This window comes from Pipistrellus hanaki (assembly GCF_964339955.1).
Source record: "Pipistrellus hanaki genome assembly, chromosome: 13".
Taxonomy (NCBI): Eukaryota; Metazoa; Chordata; class Mammalia; order Chiroptera; family Vespertilionidae; genus Pipistrellus; species Pipistrellus hanaki.
The window spans coordinates 28919234-28934441 of NC_140515.1; the positions used below are offsets into that span (position 1 = coordinate 28919234).

Below are 15208 nucleotides of genomic sequence, written 5' to 3' on the forward strand. Positions count from 1 at the left end.
TATCTCTTTGTTTACTGATATGCTGGTTTTCCAAAGCCACCACAATGTAATTGGTAACCATTACTTGACAGTAAGAACTTCCTGTATTTCTAGTGTGGTTTTTTAAAAATAAATCATATACTTGGTTATATTATATGTGTGATTTTCAGTTAGAGCCTAATATGGAAATTTAATGGACCTAATCTTAACCAGTGGAAAAGTAGTGCTTAATTTCCACGGGTTGTTTCACTCTCTATCAAAGATCATTTTATAAACCACCTTTTCTGACTTAACACTGATGGTAACCTGGTCTCTTATTTTTTATGTTCCTTCTTTGTGTCTTTCTCAAGAGTGGCTTTAAAATATTTCTAAAATGCAACCTTTAAATTAAAACACACAATTTAATATTGTGAAAATGCCAAGTACAGCACATTACATAGTAAAATAACCTTGATTGTCTCAAATACTGTACTACCATATGGGGTGTTGGAGGGTCATAGAACTACAGGCTTAATTCCCTTCCCACTTTATTTATACAGGTGAAGCTCAAAGATGCCGTGACTTGCCCACGCTTACCAAGCCTACTTTTCCTATGTCTTTTCAAGTTCCATAGTGGTTCTACACTTAAATAATAAAAACACGGCATTAAGGTATACTGTAGTGACTTGCCCTGTTGCCTCCTTAGTATTGTTTTTCATGTAATAATGACCTGCTCACAATCTTCTATACACAGATGCGATCAAAGTGGAGCCTGCATCCCCACCTTATTATTCTGAAAAGGCTCAACTATACAATAAGCCTCATGAAGAGCCTTCCAACTCCCTCATGGCCATCGAATGCCGTGTCTGTGGAGATAAAGCTTCCGGGTTTCACTATGGAGTTCATGCTTGTGAAGGATGCAAGGTAAAAAGTAATTTTCTTCTTTTCTTCAAAGGATTTGTTGAAAATGTACCTATTATTTCATTTCCTTTTGCAAACACATGACAAGGAATTGAGATAAAATTGTCAAACTTTTTTTAAAACCCACTACTCAAATAACATAGTATTTGAAAACCTAAGAAAATTAACAAAAGCAGAGTTACTTTGCCTCACTTTTCTTCCTCCAGACTGGTTCTAGAAGGCATTGATCTAATTTAATCCTTATATCTTGCAGATTTTTTTTAAAATTACTTAATCAGGGGATCAAGGCAAGATACGGATGAACTGGCCCAAAACCCGGATTCCTGGATTTTCCAATGTTGTTTTTCACTGTACCATGTAATATTTTATATATGTAAGGCTCGGCATCTCTAATAAGTAAATAGTTAGATCATCTTTATTTGAGTTTTAGAACAGCCCCATAAGGTTGAGCTTATATATGGCCACTAACAGATGCAGAAATTATGAATTAGTGAAACTTTCCCATGGTCATCCATTAGTAAATGACAGAGCTAGGACTGCTAAACCAGTGCTCTGTGTTTTCTTACTCAGCATCAATTGAGTCATGTATTACTATGGGCAGATAAAGAAATATAACTATTTTGGGAAGGAGTTACTATTTCTCTTCACCTTTTTTCTGTGTGAAAGGGGCATTTTGGAAAGTGCAAATATTTAGTAATATCATGCCCAAGCATTAAAAAAAAAATGTTAACCAACTCATATTTTCACATATAGTCTTTTAAAATAATTAATTTTAATATCCAAGTGAATAAAATAGTAATAGAATAGTTTTTATCTTTTTAAATATATATTTTATTGATTTCATTGAGAAAGGGAGAGGGAGAGAGAGTTAAAAACATCAATGATAAGAATCATTGATCAGCTTCCTCCTGCATGCCTCCTACCGGGAATCGAACCCCCAACCCAGGCACGTTCTCTGACTGGGAATCAAACCATGACCTCCTGGGTTCATAGGTTGATGGTCAACCACTGAGCTACCCCGACTGGGCTAGAATAGTTTTTATTATATACTCCAGGGTTCAGAATAAATTGTTCATATTTACTTTATAAAGTAAATGTTTAGCTTTTATAATTTTTTTATAAATATAAAATTTTAAGTATTTTATATTTTGTATATTTTCTAAACATTATATTATAAAATGCTTATCTTATAAAATAAACACTGCTTATATTATATGAGTCAGATTTAATCCAGGGTTGGGCTTTTTTATTCAGCCCTAGACAGTTTTGTACAGTGGTTAGAGTGTCAGCCTATAGACTGAAGAGGCTCTGGTTCAACTCTGATCAAGAGCACGTACCTCAGTTGCAGGCTTGATCCTTAGCCCCAGTTGGGGTGCATATGGGAGATAATTAATCCATGTATCTCTCTCACATCAGTGTTTCTATCTGTCTCTCCCCCTCCCTTTCACCCTCTCTAAAAATCAGTGGAAAAAATATCCTCAGGTGAGGATTATCTACACTAATAAAAGAGTAAGATGCAAATTGACTGTACCTTTATGATGCCCACCAGCCAATCAGAAGTGAGTATGCAAATTAACCCAACAAAGATGGCAGGTTAATTTGCATACACAGGCACTGAGCTGCCTGGGGCAGGATGGGGCACTTGCATCGATGCCATGGCGACGACGTGGGCGTTCTGCACCACCCCAGACACTCTGGGCCTCTGGGCAGCATGGGAAGGCAGAAAGGTGGCTCCCAGAAGGAGCAAAGACGGTGCCAGCAGCCAGGGGAAGGAAAGCCCATTCTTGCATGAATCTTCGTGCATTTTATTAGATAGGATTTTATTAGATAGGATTTCTAATATGTGTAAAATTGGAAGAATTAAAAACTGAGTTTCACGAACATGAGCACAATAGAAATGGATAGGAATACTCTGAACAAAAAAAGGGCAATGAGGCAAGTCTCCGTGGCCAGGGTGGAATGCTTGCTCTGTCGCCGCAGCCACAAAGCAAGCATTCTGCCAGGCTGCTCGTGCTGCCTGCTCTCAGTGGCCACCCCCTAATATGCAAATTAACTGTCACTGCCGCCATCTTTTGTGACAGTGACAGTTAATTTGCATATTACCCTTTTATTAGATAGGATTTCTCATGTTATTTTCCATTATCTCTTTTTGTTTTCAGGCTACAATGATTATGGAACACACACATTTTCAACTGCATAAATAAATGAAACCAATTCTGCAGGAAATTATGCAACATAGAGAATTCCAAAAAATTATTCACATGTGGATTTTTATTGGCCCTGATAATGTATTAGGATGAAATGGTTGTAACTTTGCCAAACTGCTTAGCACAATTATAAGGGCTTGGCATGCTGTTGGAATGGTTTGCAGAGAGACTGGACTGATTACATGGTGTTTTATTTGCATTACATTAAATCCAGAGCACTTTGTAGAGCATGCCGAAGTCTAAATGTAGAGCCAAAATACATTGAATGACATTAGTTGAATGTGGTCATCCTCTAAAGCTAAAACAATACCCTGGAAATCCTCTGGTTCTTTATTTTATAGGAAAGAAAATTCAGTTGCCCAAAGTCACCAGGGGCAGAACTGTGTGAAATACCCAGGCCAGTGTTCCTTTGGCCATATGTTGTTGTTTCAGTGTATCACAAAGACTTAGAATTTGCTTCTTTTTTTCTTTTCCATTGTCTTTTCGCAGGGTTTCTTCCGGAGAACAATCAGATTGAAGCTTATTTATGACAGGTGTGATCTTAACTGTCGGATCCACAAAAAAAGTAGAAATAAATGTCAGTATTGTCGCTTTCAGAAATGCCTTGCTGTGGGGATGTCCCATAATGGTAAGTGAACACTTACTTTATTATTCTCTCCCTAGAAGTCCAGCCCACAAAATTGTGTGGCCCTGCCCACCCACAAGGCCTCACTGTGCTTGCAGCCCCGCCCATCCACGCCGCTCTTTGGTTGTTACAGCGTGAGGGCCAACAGACTTTTTATATGTACAGAGGGCTGCCAGATCAGTAGACATGAAGGCTGTTGATGAAAATGTGCACAGTTTTTCCACAGAATGCCAGATTTCAGAATATTGCTGTGAGTTCTTAAGTTGTTAGTACGGAATCCTCTCTGGTTAGGCATCTGCCATGATGAGAGAAAAGACTTGAAAATCTGGGGAGGTGGTGGAAATGACTAGTATTTTAAAACAAATGTCAAGATAACTGTGATTTTTTTTATGTTGCTTTACTAGTATTAAAAACAATTATACTTTACTTTTGTGTATCAGTAGTTTCTTTCTAATTTTAATGTAAGAAAATTTTGCATATGGAACTTTAGGTGGCTTCTCAGAATTTAGATGTTTTTGTTTTTTTTCCTCTTCACTATGCAAAGATGAGTTTAGGTATAGCAGTAGCTTTGACTTTGAGCAGCATACAAACTTGTGGATAAAGAAATATTTTGAAGTTCCACAAAACTTCAGTGTCCATAGAAACCTAAGAGAATAACATTTTCTACTTTTTAAACTCATATGAAAAACCAAGCTTATGATTTAGAGTGTCTACCTAGCGGTAAGAATGTAGAAGACCTTGTTTTCATGAACTTTAGAACTAACTCAGTAAAATCATGGAAGATAGGCCTATTTGAAGAAATGGTTCTTGGTTTCTATTTAGCTTTAACTGGTTAACTAGCTCACAAAACAAATTTTGACATAATAATGTTACTATATTTTTCAAGTATTCGTTTTTTAAAAACTCATTATGAGATCAAGAAGTGTAAAATGTCAAGTTAAATCCAAAGTCTTATTTCGTTGGATATCCTGTTTTTTCTTTTTTTGCCTTTATCTGATATCAATACTGACCTGGTAAAAGGATAATCTCTTAAGTCAGTCTTCATCTGTAAGAACTCCAAAGCATCTGCGAAAATTAAATTTTTGCTCCATCATGCTGATGTTTGGTTTTCACAGTGTAAATCATTAAGATATTTTGGACTCATTAATTGGTTGATACTTTTCCCTTTAAAAATAGTTTACAAAATTATATTTTTATCATTAATATTGGTTATTTGCTCTAAAGGTGAGACTGTGTTATACCTGGCCAGTGTGGCTCAGTGGCTGAGCGTGGACCCATGAACCAGGAAGTCGCAGTTTGATTCGTTGTCAGGGCACATGCCGGGGCTGTGGGCTGGATCCCCAGTGGGGGCGTGCAGGAGGCAGCCGATCAATGATTGCCTCCCATCACTGATGTTTCTATCTCCCTCTCCTTTCCTCTCTAAAATCAGTAAAAACTTTTTTTAAGAATGTATTCTGAATAAATCTATTAGCTATAGTAACAGGAAGAAAATTTGATCTAACTTTCCTCAACAGTTAATCACATCTGCTGTATAGCAATATACAACTGCAGTCATTGATTGCCAAATAATTTGCTGTTTTAATTCCATCAATTTCCTTTTATATTTCAGACTTTATAAAACATAAGGGCATGTTTTCAAGTCATGGGTTGGATTTTAGGTGATGAGGTTTTTTTTGCAATAAACTTAATTTATCTTTATGAAAAAAAATCTGATTTGAGATCATTATCTATAAAACTGCCTAGGGAAACATGCCAGTTCTACTTTTAATTGTATTTCTTTTTTGTCCTTTAAAAAATTGTCATTTTACACATTGATATAAAATATACTTCCTATTACTTGTACATATTCTTGTAAAATATATCTCCCATTTCTTATTGTTTATAAGGCCAATAATATTTAAAGCCCAACCTATGTGTTATTGAGGGTATAATTTTTCTCTTCCCAGAAAAGTCAAAGAAAACTATCATGAACTGAATAAGGTTATCTTTGGACATCATGTGACTATTAAAACAAAAAGGAATTAAATATCATGGCATCAAAGGCTTATGCAGTTCAACACTTACAGAATTGCAAACATGACTTAGAAAACCCCTTCCCAGAGGTTTTATTGTAATGTGTTTGCTGCACAGAAAAGAAAACAACCATTTGATCTAACTGTTGAGTTAGGTTAAGAACCGCCAGCATAGTCGCCTAAGACCATCGGAAAATACAGATTATTTACATTACGATTCATTAACAGTAGCAAAATTACAGTTATGAAGTAGCAGCAAAAATAATTTTATGGTTGGGGGTCACCACAATATGAAGAACTGTATTAAAGGGCCGCGGCATTAGAAAGTTTAGAACCATTGATCTAACACAAGAAGGGAAACTCAACAACTAGATTTTGATTAATTGTGCCTGTTTTCCTGATGAAACATTTTCAAATACAAAGTTTTCTAGGAAATCTTAGTAACTATTTAAATTCATTGCTTTGGCCAATATGAGGCCAATAGTAATGAGGTTTCCATTCATATAAAATTCCTTTTTGTTATTGTTTTATGTGAATGTAATAGTACACCAACTTATCAAAAGACGCTCCTTGTGTTATACCAAAATCAGCACCTTGCTGTTTTCAGAATGTAAAAGAAGAGATGAACATTTCCCAAAGTAAATTTGCTCCATTCTGTGTTACTTTTATTTTTGCTCTTTGGTCTCTGTTTAGTCTGTTCTGTGCATTTAGCTTCCATGTTAGCTACCCACTCCCAGCTTTGAAGGAGGCTTCTGAAGTAACCTTTAAGGACCTAAGAACCCTGGGGAGTGTTGTTCGAAAATCACTGAAATCAGTGATTGCTAAATTCCTTCCACTTTGAAAATTCTATAATACTACGTAAGTCAAGCAACCTGCCTCACTGCATTTTTCACTTTTCAATCAAGCTATTCTGTATCTTATCGATAATGTCACAGTCTTCCTAAATATTTAGGCAACTGGTACCTGTCAATTGCCTGAGTTTAAAAGTTTTCACCTATATGCTTTGGTACCATAAAAATATAATCCATATGCCTGAATCAAGTCTTCTGTATGTTCCAATCAATTGCTCAGTAACTTAGGGCAATCCATTTGATGATTGCATAATGAGGTAGCCCCAAGAGTACAAATTCAAAGCAGTCCAGACTAAAGAACGTATGAATGGTATGGTTGGATAATAGTATATGGTTTCACCTGAAGATAGAACTTGTATTTTGATTGTAGAAGGGTATGATTTCAGCATTCTTCTAGCTGGAAGTCTAGTTGTTTCTCAAATACCCATTTTCATCACCGGATGGAAAAGGCACCCACTTGTTAGGTAGGCTGAGGTGCTTTGGGAACAAATTTTTTGTTTTTCTGTAATTACCAAAATAAACACATGATGCCATGATTTTGATCATTTAATAATCCATAATTTTTAGATTATGGGCTGATTGCTCCAAAGTTTTCCTGAATTGTCTCAAGCATAATCAGTTCAATACCCTGTTTGGGCACCTTTAGAGGAAGGCTCCAAATGCAAGTAAAGCAGAAATAAAGAGGCAACTTCCTGGGCTGCCCAGAATTAACTTACTAAGGGGTTATTGTATCAGCTACTATTTATTTTATATTTTGAGTTAGTGAAGCTGGTATCTACAGAATCTTGATTTAAAAAAATACTCTCATAGATTAATGTTCCTTCCTCAGTCAATGGGCACTCACATTTTTATAAATTTTCAAAGTATAATGTTTGTTTCAAGTTCTGCTGTCAAAATCTTTGACATTAATCAGATTTTTAATGAGACAATTTAGTCATTAAGAATTTTGACTAGTCAGTACTTCATATTCAGAGCTGCTTTTCATGTATGAAGTAAATAATAAAATGATAAGTGTTGGCTCTGCTTTTAAAAAATAATCTGATGTAGAAAAGAACTGCCATATGTTACTTGAGTCATTCATCTAGGTTTTACCCTACACCAGTGAGATTTGACTAAAAAATTATGCTTTGCATATATATAAAAATTAGTGAAACCTTAGCTTTGCTGATTAGGATGTCCTATTATGTAAATAAAGGGGGTTTTCTTTTACTTAAAAACAAAAAGCTGACAACTTAAAAATAATTTCTCAGTGGCTTCATAAAAATTCAGAAAAGTGGTTTTGCAGATATTTGTGGCACTCAGCATTTTTAAGATAGTTCCCTCATTCCTTGTAAACAGAAGCTCTGGAGTATATTAAAAAAAGAAAAAAAAGAAAATCTCAATGGCAAATAAATTTAAACTTCAACATGTTACTCTTTCTTTTCTTTAGTCTTCTTTGGGGTGTAAATAACCCAAATGTTAACTTTTAGGGAAATATAGCAGAGTAAAAATTCCTAATGCACAGGGTAGCTATGTTACTCAAACCTGCATGACCTTCATGATTACCCTCTAAATAGCCTCCACCACCATATCCCACTGCTGCTCTTTTTCACTTACATTTCAGACAAACTGTGTTCTTTGTTGCTCCTGGAAAATGTTTGTGGGCCTCTGTGTATTATGTCCTCTGGTTCCCTGTCAAAATCGTACCTGGCATTCAAGGCCCAGTTCAATTGGCTTCTCTTCCATAAGACTTTTAATTTCTCATTCTTCCTCTTCTCTTATTTTATAACTTTCTCTGACACCACATTGTGCCTTAAAAAAGCAACAGTGATCATATCTATGTTAAAAACCAAACTATTATAGACAGCAGTAAAAAGGATAAATGAAAGGGGGAGCAAATCAGAGAAGTTTATCAGGACACCAATGCAAAATTATGAACTAAGACATTGGAATGGGCAAGAAGAAATTGAATTGAGAGAAATATCAGAGCTATGACCAATGAATACAAGTGACTGCAGGGAGATAGGCTGTTGAGATTATTCAAGTTATCTAGTTTGGTGATAGAGTGAACTAACCCAGAAAGAAAAACAGAAAGAGGAGACCGTTTGGAGGGAGAAAATGAAAAGTTCAGTTTTATGTTGTAGTTGAATTGCTTAAGGGATATCCAACAACCATATAAAAAGGAACCTAGAAGGAATTGAAAAATAAAGATCCAAAACTCAGAAAAGAGAAGGCAGGAGCCCAGCCAGTGTGGCTCAATGGTTGATTGTGGATCCATAAACCAATGGGTCACAGTTCCATTCCCAGTCAGTGTACATGCCCAGGTTGCGTGCTTGATCACCAGTGTGTGGTGTGCAGGAGTTAGCTGATCAATACTTCTTCCTTATCATTGATGTTTCTCTTTCTCTCTCCCTCTCTGAAATCAATTTAAAAAATCTTCTTCTCTGAAATCAATTTAAAAAAAAAATTTTTTTAAAGAGAGAGAAGGCGGGAGTCATTGGCACATTTAGAGAGAAGAACAAACTAGGAAGAACAGAATATAAGTGAAGGAAGGAAGTCTGGAAAATAGCAGGCAGAAAGAGGAGAACCAGAAAACCAGAAACCAGCATGAGAAATTTTTTAAATATCAGTGGTATTAAAAGCTGGGAGACTGCTGGAGAGAGAGCAAGTAGAAGGAGAACTTAGAAGAGGCCCTTAGATCTGACTGTGAAAAAAAGAATTAGGGACTTTTAAGAGCAAAGTTTTGGTCAATTTAAATGAAGCAGAAGCTATATTGCAGTGGTTGGGAAGTAAATAAATAGCAAGTGACAAATGCAGATGGAGAGGAAAGTCCTCTCTTTCATTAACTTCAGTGATGGAGGGAAAATAGCATAAAGGGGAGGTGCACCAGGATCAGAACCTTAAACTTCTGCTTCAGTGGAAAGGAAGGAGCTATTAAAAAGGGGTACATGAGAGAAATAATAATCTGTATATTTAGAATCATCTTGGCTCCCCCCGCCCCAATCCAGTTTGCCAAGTACAGTATCTTGCATCAAACAAGTATTCAGTGAATGAATTCAATTATGTCAAGTAAGATTTAGGGAATCAGAGATTGAATCAGAAGGAAAGGCAGTAGTGTTTTGTTCTTCTCTACTTTGGAAAGAAACCTAAGCAAATGTTTAAATGTTCTCTACAAATAGTTTGAAAAATGTTACCCCCACATAAAAATAACTTAATACTGTGTTCAGGCTGCTCCTTGTTTTACTTTAGAGTAGCTAGAAAATTATAGTTATTAGATTGCCAAATTCTGCAAAACCTCAAAATGCACAAGGTGTTTGTTTTTGGTTGTGTGTTTTTTTTTTCCTCAAGAAAAGAGGTGGAAAAACATAACTTACTTGGCAATAGCTCTACAAAAAGCAATAACGTTGTGTAAGTCTTATTTACATGATAAGGCTTTTGCAAAACAAACATGTTAAAAGTGGGGAAACTGACCATGAGACATAACCTTACAAATAATTGTCAAAACCCTGATATCATTACAAATTCACCCCTTAGATATTGAAAGACAAAAATATTTTTAATACAACTTATTTCATTCTTCAATCTTTTTTTATTTACTTTGAAAATCTGTTTTAATTTATCTTTGTAATTAAGTGGTATTTGTCATTGTTGCTCCTACAATTAGGTAGGTGTTTTTCAAATGTCATTAATTGTCATTAAGAAACATCCATTGTCTCTAAGATTCAAAGAGCAGGATATCTAAATATTCCGTGTGCTTGGAGTTTGTGTGTTCAGTTAATCAGTGCTAAATACACAATGCTGAATCTGTCCGATGCTATCGATAGTAGTGAGATCCACTCAGTTCAGTAAAAATGTGTTACATAAAGGTATGCTAATTTACTTTTCACCAGAAGTTAACGAGCCTCTACCAAACCTATTCTTCCTACGGTGTGTATAGTAGTTCTGATATTGAACATTCTTTCTAAAGTAAGATAATGATTCTCTGTAGGTGATTAATTATCCCAAAAATGACACTGAATTGCCAGTAGCCTGGAAATTGCTCTTTGTGATACATGCTAGGTCTGTAGAACAGACTGAATGTGCCCCTTTTTTTCAGGGCCTCAAAGACTAAACAAATATTGCCTTAAAAAGAAGAGACCATAGCATGTTTCCCAGTTCAATGTCATTGATGTTTGTAGAATTTTATAGCTAAATTTAGAGCAAAAGGAAGAATTTTTAAGAGATCTTCTTTTCCAAGTCCCTCATTCTATAGATAAGGCAATTGAAGACCAAAGGATTTAAGTCACTTAGATAGATTTTCACTTCCTCAAACCAGGAAGTAGACATCCTGACAACCTCAAGGCCATGCTAATTCCCTTGCCTTCCAGAGAGGCCAAAAATTCTCCCTCCGTGGCTCATGGACCATTTTCCTAACGTTTTTTAAAAAATTATTTTTATTGATTCTTAGGGAGGGAGAGAGAAAGAAACATCTATGTGAGAGCACAACACTCTCCAGGTTTTTCATGTTATTGCAAAGGTAAGACTTCTTATTTTTCAGCCAAGTAATAATTTATTGTGCAAATATACCACAGCTTTTTTTTTTAATCTACTAATGGGCACTTGGGTTGCTTCCAAATCTTGGCTATTGTAAATAACATTGCAATGAACCTCAGGGTGCAAAAATTCACGTTTAATTTAGATTGTAGCAAAGGCTTTCTCTTTAATATCTCCTAATTCTAAAATGATTTTTAAAAGTTATTTTTGTCTATTTTGTTAGGTTATGGAAAAGCAGGACTAACAAATGTAATAAGTGACTATCTTTGGCTGTTTGTTTATTTTAAATTAACTTTTTGGATTACCTATTGGGAACATAGTGCTTTCCTAGGTGTGTAAACTTTTATTTATATATACATGTAGAGTGAGTTTATTATCTGTGAAAATGTAGCCAGAGCTTAGACATTTAATACTTATTCATTGAATGAAAAGACGGTATTGTGTGTGCTCTGTTAAATAACTAAAGTTAAAGAATAAAAGGTTGTTGGTGATTCTCTATAACCTCTGTTTTGTTACATAACTGATTTTTCTCCAAGTTTTACATGAAAATTTTTTCTACTTTAATATGCCATAATTCTTACTGGGTGCTTTCTTTCATGATCACAAAGTTCCCAACAGTGCACGTACTGTCTCATTTTATGTTTCCAAACTTGATATTTTGTAGTATAATTCATCAAGCTTTTATTAAAGTCCAAGTCATCAAACTTTTATTCTATACCTACTATGTGTATTTCATTGCACGCAGAAGCAAAGATAAAATAAATAAATAAATAAACTACTGCTTATATAGTTTATGTTCTAATAGAATATACATAAATCAATATAGTAGTACTAGAGGTCCATTGCATGAAGATTCATGCAATCGGCCTTCCTTCCCCTGGCACCAGTTTTCCTCTGGCACCCGGGACCCAGGCCTTTGCTCTGGTCACAGCAAGACTTGGCTTCTTCACTCTGACCATAGTGGAAAAGCCAAGCCTCTTCAGTCTTCAGCCTTCAGTCTTCACTCTGCTCCTGCATATCCAAATTAACCCACCATCTTTGTTAAGTTAATTTGCATACTCACTCCTGATTGGCTGGTAGGTGTCATGGAGGTACAGTCAATTTGCATATTTCTATTTTATTAGTGTACCTAGTAGTGTACACATATGCAAACATCAGGAGCCCATCATTTAGAAAGCTTTTTCTAAACTGTTCCAAATCCCAAAATTTTTTTTAATTTTTGTTTTTTGTTTTTTTTTAATCCTCACTCAAGGATATTTTTCCATTGATTTTTACAGAGAGTGGGAAAGAGAGGGAAAGACAGAGAGAAATATAGATGTGAGATTTTCTATGGAAGTTAACAAGTGATTGATTCTAATATGTTCTGCCTCCCACTATTAACCAAGAGCTACTGATGAACCAGGAATAAATAGTACAAGGAAGCAAATTATTGGACTGGCTTCATATAGAATGATTTTGAAGGAATATGCTATCTCATATATTTGTGGGGGTTTTATTCCATCTTATTTCAAAATATACTAGAGGCTGGTACACAGGTTTGTGCACCAGTGGGGTCCCTTGGCCTGGCCTGCAGGGATTGGGCCAAAACCAGCTCTCTGACATCCTCTGCACACAACCGCTTCAAATTGCCTTAGTTTCTGGTAAAACATCTTGTCTCTCTACTCCCTTTCCCCTGTTCTCTTTCTTTTTAGTTCCATAGGGATAGACAATGAACCATTGCTCATTCTTATCACAGTCTCCACAACCTTCTGGTCCCTCAGGATATAACCTAATCACTTATTGTATTCTCTTGAATAGCATTGATCAAAATAATTATCTGTAATGTTTTCTTTTCTCCCCTGCTATATAATCTCCACAAAGGCAGGAATGTTGCTCATTATTTTATACTCAGCACTTAATATAATGTCTGGCACTTGTTAAGTCCTTATCTATCTATCTATCTATCTATCTATCTAAAAGCCTAATATACCAAGTATCCCTCTGGGGTCCAGCCTATCAGGACTGGGCGAGCTGGGCCAGACATGCCCTGGAGTCCTCCTGCAGTCCCTCCCTGGCCTAGATCATGCACGGTTGGGGTCCTTCGGCCTGTTTTACCAGAAACTAAGGCAATTTGAAGCGGTCGTGTGCAGAGAGTATATTATCAAGTGGATACAGGCTAATTTAATTTAAAGGGCTCCAAAGTGAAAAGTAAGATTCTCTTCCCTTCTAAGTCAGAGGTCTCTAAGGAGTCCCCTACAACACAATAGTTGTATTAGTTGGTTATAAAATTAGGGTCAACTGCAATGAACTTATGAATTTGAGGCTCAAGGTACAAAGCAGTCTCTTCTCTAGCAAATCCAAAATAAAATTCACTAAGTACCCAGATGGAAATGTGTTCATGTGCTTCTATGTCTATGGTAGAAATACTCCCTTTAGCATAATAACATAAAGCAAGGTACCACCACTTATTCACTCCTGTATTCACAGCTATTGACTGATCACCAGTAAGTGATAGTCTCTGCCCTCAAGGAGCTTATAGTCTAGGGAAGGAGACTGTCTAAAAACACATCTCTAAGTTAGCCATATGAAAAGTGTAACAGTAGAGCTATGCACAGAGAAATATTGGATATGATAAATCCAAATGTCCTTATGATGGGAAAATGCAGGGAGTGCAGTCCTTAGTACGAGAAAATACAGAGTCCTAAATGTGGCCCCAAATTAGCATTAGTCAAAATAATGTTTTTCATATGATCCAGCAATTCCACTTCTAGGTATTTATCTAGAGAAAAAAAAAAAAAAAAGAATTCAAAAAGGTATCTGCACTCCCATGTTCATTGCAGCAGCATCCTAATATAAAAAGCCAGGGGGCATCAAGACTGAAACAACCGGACAGACAATTGAACAGCAGGCTGTGTGGGGCAACCAGGCCGGTAGCGGCGGCACTTGGGAGCAACCAGGCTGGGGGGTTGGGGGGGGAATTGTTGGGGATGACCAGGCTGATGGCAGGAGCAGTTGGGGGCAATCAGGCAGGCAAGCAGGTGAGCAGTTAGGAGCCAGCAGTCCCAGATTGTGAGAGGGTTGTCCGACTGCTGGTTTAGGCCTGATCCCTGGGATTGAACCTAAACTGACAGTCAGGTATCCCCTGAGGGGTCCCAGATTGGAGGAGGTGCAGGCTGGGCTGAGGGGACTTGGTATATTTTGTGCACCGGGCCTCTAGTTATTTATAATAGCCAAGACTATGGAAACAACGTAAGTGACCATATATGGATGAAGGGATAAATAAAATATATGTGTACAAAATGGAACATTATTTAGCCATATAAAAGAAGGAAATCTTGCTATTTGTGACAATATGAATGGACCTTGATGGCATTATGCTAAGTGAAATAAGTCAGACAGAGGAAGATAAATACCATATGATCTCACTTATATATGGGGGGAAAAAACAAAACAACAACAACACCCTAACTCATAGCTACAAAGAAGAGATAGGTAGTTACCAGAAGAGGGGATGGCAAGGCAGGAAATGGGTGAAGGGTGCCAAAAAGTACAAACTTCCGGTTGTAAAATAAATAAGATCTGGGGTGGAATATACAGCCTCGTGACTGTAGTTAATAATAGTATTGTATATTAGGTCGTTGCTAAGAACAGTAGATCTTAAAGGGTTCTCATCATAAGAAAAAAAAATGTGTGGAACTATGCATGGTATTAGATATTAACTAGATCATTGTGGTGATCATTTCACAATATATACAAACACTAAATCTTTATGCTGTACAACTGAAACTACTATTGTTATATGTCAATTATAATCTCAATGTTAAAAAAGAATTTTAAAGCTTTAAATAAAACAGCAAGTATAAGCACCTGAAATGAGGTGTGATAACTGGTTTAAAAATTAATTTATTAATAAGATAATATTTTACAGATAGTATTGGTAAGGAGGAAGAAAACAATATATTTGAGTTGAAAGAGATATATTTTTCCCCCAACCTGAGACTTATAAACCTCTTTTAACTATTCCTCTTTGCCTTTCTTTCTTCAGTTTTCTTCTTTTTTCACTCTTCTCACCCCACAAGAAGCCAAATGTTAAGGAAATTGTCTTTTTGACAAGCATCATTAAATGGTAATTCTGGAGAGCCA

At 36.1% G+C, this 15208-nt stretch overlaps 1 protein-coding gene across 3 annotated transcripts in view; it reads left to right on the top strand.

Annotated features, from left to right (window-relative positions):
• The window catches only part of PPARG (peroxisome proliferator activated receptor gamma), a 135673-nt gene that overhangs the window by 88377 nt on the left and 32088 nt on the right, over window positions 1–15208 (top strand). For all 3 annotated transcript variants that reach the window (XM_084902603.1, XM_084902602.1, XM_084902601.1), the window contains 2 exons: window positions 713–882; window positions 3576–3714. In XM_084902603.1, the coding sequence (XP_084758729.1) occupies window positions 713–882; window positions 3576–3714 (309 nt within the window). The remainder of the gene's footprint in view (window positions 1–712; window positions 883–3575; window positions 3715–15208) is intronic.